The 10,804-nt window shown below is 46.4% G+C and overlaps 1 protein-coding gene across 1 annotated transcript in view; it reads left to right on the top strand.

Annotated features, from left to right (window-relative positions):
* Nucleotides 1-4,682: 4,682 nt before the first annotated feature.
* The window catches only part of cnsta (consortin, connexin sorting protein a), a gene marked incomplete at its 5' end in the record, with an annotated part of 37,347 nt that continues 31,225 nt past the window's right edge, over nucleotides 4,683-10,804 (top strand). Inside the window, 2 exons of the mRNA XM_080850284.1 lie at nucleotides 4,683-4,904; nucleotides 5,004-5,094. Of these exons, the coding sequence (XP_080706410.1) occupies nucleotides 4,683-4,904; nucleotides 5,004-5,094 (313 nt within the window). The remainder of the gene's footprint in view (nucleotides 4,905-5,003; nucleotides 5,095-10,804) is intronic.

Below are 10,804 nucleotides of genomic sequence, written 5' to 3'. Positions count from 1 at the left end.
GATTGGGCCAGCACCTGTGATCAGGAGCGTGGGATTGGGCCAGCACCTGCAATCAGGAGCATGTGATTGGGCCAGCACCTGCAATCAGTAGCATGTGATTGGACCAGCACCTGCAATCAGGAGGAGGGGATTGAACCAGCACCTGCAATCCGGAGCATGGGATTGGACCAGCACCTGTCTGTCATCAGGAGCATGTGATTGGGCCAGCATCTGTGATCAGGAGCATGTGATTGGTTCAGCTCATGCAGTTAGGAGCATGGTATTGGGTCAGCACCTGCAATCAGGAGCATGTGATTGGGTCAGCACCTGCAATCAGTAGCATGTGATTGGACCAGCACCTGCAATCAGGAGGAGGGGATTGAACCAGCACCTGCAATCCGGAGCATGGGATTGGACCAGCACCTGTCTGTCATCAGGAGCATGTGATTGGGCCAGCATCTGTGATCAGGAGCATGTGATTGGTTCAGCTCATGCAGTTAGGAGCATGGTATTGGGTCAGCACCTGCAATCAGGAGCATGTGATTGCATCAGGTGTTGCTCTGGCTCAGGTAACCCTCCAGGGGCATTTCCAGGAGACCTCCGGAGAGAAGGACTGCTCTGAAAACACACTAGCACATATGACTCATGGTATACACAGGCACAGCCGCACACACACACACACACACACACACACGCGCACGCACAGGCACACACAGTACAGGCTCAACACACACACAGGTGCACATGACTCATGGCATACACACACATACACAGGCACATACGACCATGCTCAACACACACACGGGTAGACATGTATCATGGCATGCACAACACACACACACACACACACACAGAAATGCAGCACACTCTTGAACCTACACGGAGTGTGTGTGATTGTCTGTGCGAAAGATAGACCTACTGGAGGTGAGTCGGATAACAAAATGTGGCAGAAATGCAGAACACGAGAAGATGTGTGTGTGTGTGTGTGTGTGTGTGTGTGTGTGTGTGTGTGTGTGTGTGTGTGTGTGTGTGTAGAGGGGATGATGAAGGCTGATGTAAGCGAGCTGCTGTATTGATTTCCTCCTTTGAAGGGTGTGTCCACATGTCTGCAGATGACTAGTCTCACAAGCAGGACCTCTTAGTGCTGGCATAAAGGATGCTGCATAATACTACTTTATAACAGGCTCAACAGACACCTGCTTAAAGGAACAGTTTATAACATGGCCAATAGACACCTGCTTAAAGGAACAGTTAATAACATGGTCAATAAACACCTGCTTAAAGGAACAGTTCATAACATGGCCAATAAACACCTGCTTAAAGGAACAGTTTATAACATGGCCAATAAACACCTGCTTAAAGGATCAGTTCATAACATGGCCAATAGACACCTGCTAAAAGGAACAGTTTATAACATGGCCAATACACACCTGCTTAAAGGAACAGTTTATAACATGGCCAATAAACACCTGCTTAAAGGAACAGTTCATAACATGGCCAAGGCTGTGTTCAATACTGCACTGTGCTGAAGGCTGTGTTCAATACTGCACTGTGCTGAAGGCTGTGTTCAATTCTGCACTGTGCTGAAGGCTGTGCTGAAGGCTGTGTTCAATACTGCCTGTGCTGAAGGCTGTGTTCAATACCGCACCGTGCTGAAGGCTGTGCTAAAGCTGTGCTGAAGGCTGTGTTCAATACTACACTGTGCTGAAGGCTGTGCTAAAGCTGTGCTGAAGGCTGTGTTCATACTACACTGTGCTAAAGGCTGTGCTCTGTGTTGATGGTTGTGGTCTCTGGTGTTTGTGATGCTGATCTGTGTTCTTTCCTGTTGTCCTGTGTTCTGTGTTCTGTACTGTTGACCAGTGTGCTGTGTTCTTTCTTGTTGATCAGTTTACTGTGTTCTTTCCTGTTGACCAGTGTGCTGTGTTCTTTCCTGTTGTCCAGTTTACTGTGTTCTGTCCTGTTGACCTGTGTCCTTACTGGAGCCCTGGACTGTGTGTCTTTGCTGTGTTCATGTTTGAGCTGCTGATTTGTGTCCTTCACTGCTAACTTTGCTCAGTGTTGTTGACCTGTGCTGACCTCTGTTGTGTGGTACTGACCCCTGAGCTCTGTGCTGTGCTGTGCTGTGCTGGGCTTTGCTGTGGTGCGGGTGTGCTGCTATCCTGTGCTCTGTGCTATGGGTGTGCTGTGCTATGGGTGTGCTGTGCTATGGGTGTGCTGTGCTATGGGTGTGCTGTGCTGTGGGTGTGCTATGGGTGTGCTGTGCTATGGGTGTGCTGTGCTATGGGTGTGCTGTGCTGTGCTGTGCTATGGGTGTGCTGTGCTATGGGTGTGCTGTGCTATGGGTGTGCTGTGCTATGGGTGTGCATGTGGCTTCAGACTCCTGTTTCCTGTCAGGCCATCCTTAAAAACATGTCGGTTTGCTGTAACATACAAATCTAAAATGTTTGTATTATTTTTACGGCAGACCACCATCATTTTAAGGATGGCCTCATACCTCTCCACTGATCATGCTCCGTGTGTGTGAGAGTGCGAGTGTGTGTGAGTGAGTGAGTGAGTGAGTGAGGTGAGTGAGGTGAGTGAGGTGAGTGAGTGAGTGAGTGAGTGAGTGAGTGAGTGAGTGAGTGAGTGAGTGAGTGAGTGAGTGAGTGAGTGAGTGAGTGAGTGAGTGAGTGAGTGAGTGAGTGAGTGAGTGAGTGAGTGAGTGAGTGAGTGAGTGAGTGAGTGAGTGAGTGAGTGAGTGTGTGTGTGTGGTACAGAAAGACATATAGCCTAGCATTTCAATATGGTAACTTCAGTAGCTACAGTATTGCTGCTATGGTAACCGCAGCACTGCAGTGTAACAGTATTGTAACTGCAGTATTGTAGTGGTAATATAAGCGCAGTAGGCCATCCCTGTATTGTGTAACAGTATTGTAACTGCAGTATTGTAGTGGTAATATAAGCGCAGTAGGCCATCCCTGTATTGTGTAACAGTATTGTAACTGCAGTATTGTAGTGGTAATATAAGCGCAGTAGGCCATCCCTGTATTGTGTAACAGTATTGTAACTGCAGTATTGTAGTGGTAATATAAGCGCAGTAGGCCATCCCTGTATTGTGTAACAGTATTGTAACTGCAGTATTGTAGTGGTAATATAAGCGCAGTAGGCCATCCCTGTATTGTGTAACAGTATTGTAACTGCAGTATTGTAGTGGTAATATAAGCGCAGTAGGCCATCCCTGTATTGTGTAACAGTATTGTAACTGCAGTATTGTAGTGGTAATATAAGCGCAGTAGGCCATCCCTGTATTGTGTAACAGTATTGTAACTGCAGTATTGTAGTGGTAATATAAGCGCAGTAGGCCATCCCTGTATTGTGTAACAGTACTGTAGCTGCAGCATTATCAAGTCTAAGTTGAGCAGATGGCGGGCTGTGCTCCCTGCTCCCCTGAAGACTCAGACAGACACACACACACTCACACACAGACACAGACACACGCACACACACACACACACACACACACACACACGAGAAACCACTGCACTGCCATGAATCCACTGATCCATGAGCGCTCACTTAAAGAAGCCCAAAGTTATAATTCAGATAAACACACAGGAGGGTGCTCCTCTTCTCTCCACAAGTCTCACAACAGGAAGGAAGGAAGGAAACACACCAATCCATGGGATGATTTAATTACACAGACACGCAGACAGCTAGCAGACAGCTAGCAGACACACACACACACACACACACACACTCAGTTCAGTTCAGCGGATAGACACGCAGACAGACACGCAGACACACAGACAGACACGCACACACACACACACACGCACACACGCACGCACACGCAGACAGACACGCACACGCACACGCACACGCACACGCAGACAGACACGCACGCACACGCAGACAGACACGCAGACAGACACGCACACTCAGTTCAGTACACAAGATTTCTGTGTTCCGTGAGGCTACACTCCTGTCTTAGTGATATTGTTAAGGAAACCGAAAGATTTGAATGGCTGGTCCAGTATGAGGCCGAACCTGTTCCTCTGACAGTTAGTGATTTACGTTTAGTCTGGCACAGATCTGCCATATAATAGTCTCAATGACAGAGGCAGAGGCAGAGGCAGAGGCAGAGGCAGACGCAGACGCAGACGCAGACGCAGAGGCATGCTTACCTTCCCTGATCAGAGTGATGCTTGCTGCATCCGTGTTCTCCATTCACATGGAACGCTTTGAGTGCATGGTGTTCTGCTTTGGAACACAGCTTGACAATAGGTTACACTGTAGCTCCTGCTGCCAGTGAACTAAGCTGAAAAGTGGATGGGAAAGACATTCTCAGTGCTAAGCCTTCTCTGTTTGATTGTGCTTTTCAAATGACCTAGCCTGTTACGTAGGGGAAATGTATGGGGGGTTATTTTATGCCATATGCATACATCTACCATAAGCATGTATACATTTTTGTTGACCATTTTCTCATAGCATATTCATAAGAAATGTCAGTTTATACATTTAATGAGATAAATCAACCAAGAATCCAAACAATATGGTTAAAAAACGTTAAGATGCGCCACTAGATGCTTGGGACATTAAGGACACGTAAGGCAAACCACCAACAGCCCTCTTCTCTCTCCCAGCAGCCAGGTGAGAAGGGCAGGGCGTGGCCGCCAGGTGTGCAGGGCGGAGTTAAGCTTCATGGTCATCAGACGCTGCAGCCAATGGAAGAGGGACAAGCACAGGGGGAGGAGCCAGTGAGGCGGAGTCAGGGAGGAAGCATAGGTGTGATCCGCGGAGGAGTGGACCTCCTCTACCACAACCACGACGACCAGGTGTCAGCGCTGGACCTGCTCAGCCCGGACGGGAACCAGAACCGGTTGATGGAGGACAGCGAGGAGGTGGAGCAGAGCCAGAGGGGGAGGAGGCAGCTGAAGCAGGACTCTGTAAACAACAACGGACGTCGTGAGGAAGAGGAGGAGGAGGAGGAAGCTGAGGAGGAGGACAGCTCCAAAGTGGAGGAGGAAGTCGAGGTGGAGGAGGAGATGGAGGAGGAGGGGGGGGATAGTAACAGCGGGGCCTTCTCATCAGATCTGGACAGCGGAATCAGAGACTCCCCCTCGTATAGTCCTACAGGTAAATAACACATGAAGTAGATGACTCATAAAAAGCAGAGTTAAAAACACATCCCACTCATTTAAACTAAGAGTCATGCAGGTAAAGAACGCATTAAGTAGATGACCCATAAAAAACACCAGAGTTAAAAATACATCCCACTCATTTTAACTAACAGTCGCTGGTAAAGAACGCATGAAGTAGATAACCCATAAAAAGAGTTAAAAATACTGTACATCCCTCTCATTGAAACTAAGCACGCACGCACACACACACACACACACACCCAGACACACCTGGACAAGTGAAGCAGCCGGCTCCATATAGGTTAGAACCCAGGTAAAGCACACACACACACACACACACACCCATCAGGAGATGGGGAACTGGAACAGGTAGAGCAGGTGAGGCCGTCAGCACAGGTACCATATGTTACACATTCAGCGGGTGGGGTGAAACAGACGACAGGTAAGTCAGGTAATGCGGTCTGCTATGCAAATACCTGAAACTAAGCACTGATAAAACATACATTGGTTGTCCAACTAGAATAAGATCACACAACACCTATTGAACCGCTCCTTATCCCAAGATAGCGCAGACGCCACAGGGCAGGTCCGTGACTGCAGGCATGTCTCTGTGATCCCTCATGCTGATATTCAAACACCGCTTCACACACAATCGGCTCATCTGCAGAATAACACACACACATGGCTCAACGCTTGAGTTCTTTGAGTCTGCAGAATAACACACACATGGCTCAACGCTTGAGTTCTCTGAGTCTGCTAAATAACACACACATGGCTCAACACTTGATTTCTTTGAGTCTGCAGAATAACACACACATGACTCAACGCTTGAGTTCTTTGAGTCTGCAGAATAACACACACATGACTCAACGCTTGAGTTCTTTGAGTCTGCTAAATAACACACACATGGCTCAACGCTTGAGTTCTCTGAGTCTGCAAAATAACACACACATGACTCAACGCTTGATTTCTTTGAGTCTGCAGAATAACACACACATGACTCAACGCTTGAGTTCTTTGAGTCTGCAGAATAACACACACATGACTCAACGCTTGAGTTCTTTGAGTCTGCAGAATAACACACACATGACTCAACGCTTGAGTTCTTTGAGTCTGCAGAATAACACACACATGACTCAACGCTTGAGTTCTTTGAGTCTGCAGAATAACACACACATGGCTCAACACTTGAGTTCTTTGAGTCTGCAGAATAACACACACATGGCTCAACACTTGAGTTCTTTGAGTCTGCAGAATAACACACACATGACTCAACGCTTGAGTTCTTTGAGTCTGCAGAATAACACACACATGGCTCAACACTTGAGTTCTTTGAGTCTGCAGAATAACACACACATGACTCAACGCTTGAGTTCTTTGAGTCTGCAGAATAACACACACATGGCTCAACACTTGATTTCTTTGAGTCTGCAGAATAACACACACATGACTCAACGCTTGAGTTCTTTGAGTCTGCAGAATAACACACACATGGCTCAACACTTGATTTCTTTGAGTCTGCTAAATAACACACACATGACTCAACGCTTGAGTTCTTTGAGTCTGCAGAATAACACACACATGACTCAACGCTTGAGTTCTTTGAGTCTGCAGAATAACACACACATGGCTCAACACTTGATTTCTTTGAGTCTGCAGAATAACACACACATGACTCAACGCTTGAGTTCTTTGAGTCTGCAGAATAACACACACATGGCTCAACACTTGATTTCTTTGAGTCTGCTAAATAACACACACATGACTCAACGCTTGATTTCTTTGAGTCTGCAGAATAGCTTTTTCTTATGTGTTGCCACCAGTTACGCGCTAGTCTAGAGGTCAGATTTTGAAGTAATTCCACCAAGCAAGGGATTGTTGCATGGCCCTACACATTTAACCGTGTCTGGAGAAGCAGCAGTGGTTTTATCCAGTTGCTCTGTGTCTTGTGCAGTTTGTGGAGGGAGTCCTGTTTTTGTCAGCTGATGTAGTAGTTGTTTGGGTAAGCTATGATGTTTAGTCTATAAATGGACTTATTTTTTAACAGCCTGGCCGCTAACCGTAGCTAGCGCACTAGTAGTTGTTTTTCTATATCCCATCACAGTTCTGTGTCCTAGCCGCCCCTGAAGATACACAAGAACACATCACCAGTTTAGATGTCACCAGAGACTTCTGTAGTACATCGAGCTGTTCTGTAGTGCATCAAGCTGTTCTGTAGTGCATCAAGCTGGTCTGTAGTGCATCAAGCTGTTCTGTAGTGCATCAAGCTGTTCTGTAGTGCATCAAGCTGGTCTGTAGTGCATCAAGCTGTTCTGTAGTGCATCAAGCTGTTCTGTAAAGCATCAGGCTGTTCTGTACCTCTGTATTCTACACTTGTATTTTGTACTCCATATATATTTATTTATTTTTTAGTTTATATTCATCTTCCACTTGTTCTGTCTACTAGAAGACGCCAACACCCCAATAGACCTCGTGTCCACATGAGTTTTCACGATTCAAACAGAGTCCCTCTAGTGGTGGACTAGCACACTGTAACACAATGGCCATCCTATGCTCATATGCTATTAGACTTTTGTCTATATGCATGTTCAAGATTGTATTGCATTAATCTATTAAGAAAAGAGGCCAAAGTGTTGTGGTGTGTGTGTGTGTGTTTGTGCGTACGTGTGTGTGCGTACGTGTGTGTGTGTGTTTGTGCGTACGTGTGTGTGTGTGTTTGTGCGTACGTGTGTGTGTGTGTGTGTGTGTGTGTTTGTGCGTACGTGTGTGTGTGTGTGTGTGTGTGTGTGTGTGTTTGTGCTTGTGCATACGTGTGTGTGTGTGTGTGTGTGTTTGTGCACACACACACACTCCGTGAGTGTGGCATTTCCCTGGAGTTCCCTAATCATCTCTGTGTCATCTCCTGTCGGCCACCTCGGTAACTAATCGCTAATCGCCCTTGAGCTGATCTAGGACAGGCTGGGCTTATAAGGTACTCCTCGTCCTACTGACCACGAGACTCGGCCGGCTTTGTGTCCCGTCATTCTGCTCCTGAGGTCGTGCTGTAGCCGTGGAGACGTCGTGTGTGTCTGTGTGTGTGTCTGTGTGTGTGTCTGAAGCTTCACACCAAGGGTCCATTAACCAACACGGCCGGAACGCAGTCGGTTTCATGTCCACTAAGAAACTTCACTTCACATGATCCAGTAACATGTTATAATGCTTCTCAGGATCCTGTAGCATGTTAAAATGCTTCTCAGGATCCTGTAGCATGTTATAATGCTTCTCAGGATCCTGTAACATGTTATAATGCTTCTCAGGATCCTGTAGCATGTTATAATGCTGCTCAGGATCCAGTAACATGTTATAATGCTTCACAGGATCATGTTACATGTTATAATGCTTCACAGGATCCTGTTACATGATATAATGCTTCACAGGATCCTGTAACATGTTATAACAATGCTTCTCAGGATCCTGTAACATGTTATAATGCTTCCTATGAGCATTAAGTGATGTAGGTAATGCCTTGTTGATGTTAATTACATCATGCACTTATTTGAAGATGGTGACCGAAGCCTTTATATGACGGAGCTGCTGTGTGTGTGTCTGTGCCCTGGAGAGCTGTAGCTAGGTGGTCTGTTTATTAGGGAGGCATCTTCATTGGTGTTTGCTCAGAGAGCCAAGCATAGCTAACATGCGTGTCATTCCACTCCTGGGCGTTCCTACCCTCCCCACCCCACCCCACCCCACCCCAGCACCACCCCACCCCGCAGCTCCAGATCTTGATGTGAATAGCTGCCATGCCTGTGCCTCTGTCTTCATGTGAATAGCTTCAGTCTGTGTGTGTGTGTGTGTGTGTGTGTGTGTGTGTGTGTGTGTGTGTGTGTGTGTGTGTGTGTGTGTGTGTGTGTGTGTGTGTGTGTGTGTGTGTGTGTGTGTGTGTGTGTGTGTGTGTGTGTGTGTGTGTGTGTGTGTGTATGTGTATGTGTGTGCGCACGCGCCTCTAGCTGCCATGCCTCTGGCCTCATTTGAAGTCTAAGCACAGGCATTCCTATTCCTCCTGCCACCTTCCTAGGAGCTGGAATGTTTACACGTTGATGATGCTGCATCTGAGGTGAAAATACAGGCGGTTTGGGAAAATAAATGAATAACAGAAATTAGAGCAGTGATGACTGCCTGTGGTGGTCAGTTCTTTAGGGAGACATGCCACACTGCACTGTATTGAATTTCACTCCGCCTTGACTTATCTGGTTGAGTCATCAGGTCCTTTAAACCCTCAATGGCCTACATCAGGTGTATGTACAGTGGGGAAAATAAGTATTTGAACCCCTTGAGATTTCACAAGTTTGGCCACTTGCAAATAAATGTGTGATCTATAGTTGTAATGGTAGGTGGATATTAACAGTGAGAAACAGAATATCAACAAAAAAATCCAGAAAAATGCATTTTATAACATTTATGACTTTATTTGCATTTGATGCAAAAAAAAAGTATTTGAACCCCCAAATCTGACTTACAAAAATGACTTAGTACTTGGTGGAATAACCCTTATTGGCAAGCACAGACGTCAGACGTTTCTTGTAGTTGGTCACCAGGTTTACAAACATCTCAGGAGGGATTTTGGTCCACTCCTCTTTCCAGATCCTCTCCAAATCTTTAAGGTTGTGTTTTCAATGGGAGGGAATGAGGGAATGAAGTTCAAGCCCAATATTCCACGTTACATGGCCCCATCCATAGTCCCCTTGATGCGGTGGAGTCGTCCTGTACCCTTGGCAGAGAAACAGCCCCAAAGCATAATGTTTCCACCTCCATGCTTGATGGTGGGTATGATGTACTCTTGGGGTCATATTCAGCATTCCCCCCCCCTGTCAAACACGGCAAGTCGAGTTGATGCCAAAGAGCTTGATTTTGGTATCATCTGACCACATTCTGTCTCCCAATCCTCCCTAGAATCATTCAAGTGTGCAATGGTAAACTTCAGATGGCCCTGTACATGCGCTTCCTTGAGCAGGGGGACCTTGCGAGTGCTGCAGTACTTCAAAAAATTACGGTGTGGTGTGTTGCCAATGGTTTTCTTGGTGATTCTGGTCCCACCTGCCTTGAGATCATTCACAAGCTCCCCCTGTGTAGTTCTGGGGTTATTCTGCACCTTTTGAATGATCACTGATTCCGCACGAGGGGATATCTTGCATGGAGCCCCAGACCTAGAGCGGGTGACAGTTGTTTGGTGTTGCTTCCATTTATGAATAATCGCACCAATAGTTATCTGCTTCTCACCAAGCTGCTTGCCGGTGGTTTTGTAGCCCATTCCAGCCTTGTGCAGGTCTACAATCTTATCTCTGACGTCCTTGGACAGCTCTTTGGTCTTGCCCATGGTGGTGAGGTTGAAGGTGTGAAGTATGATTCTTTGGACAGGTTTCTTTTATACAGGTCACCAGTTGAGATCAGGTATACCTTGTTAGACCTAATGAGGACAAATCTGTGTGCTTTTTGGGCACATAACTGGCCATTGGGAGCCAGAATTCTTGCTGTTTGCTTGGGGGTTCAAATACTTATTTTTTGCATCAAATGCAAATAAAGTCATAAATCTTATAAAATGCAGTTTTCTGGATTTTTTTGTTGATATTCTGTTTCTCACTGTTAAAATACACCTACCATTAAAATTCTAGATCACACATTTCTTTGCAAGTGGCCAAACTTGCGAAGTCGGCAGGGGTTCAAATACT

This window comes from Sprattus sprattus, assembly GCF_963457725.1.
Source record: "Sprattus sprattus genome assembly, chromosome: 13".
Classification (NCBI taxonomy): domain Eukaryota; kingdom Metazoa; phylum Chordata; class Actinopteri; order Clupeiformes; family Clupeidae; genus Sprattus; species Sprattus sprattus.
The sequence above is the reverse complement of the archived record's forward strand: the minus strand, read 5'-3'. Positions and strand labels throughout refer to the sequence as shown.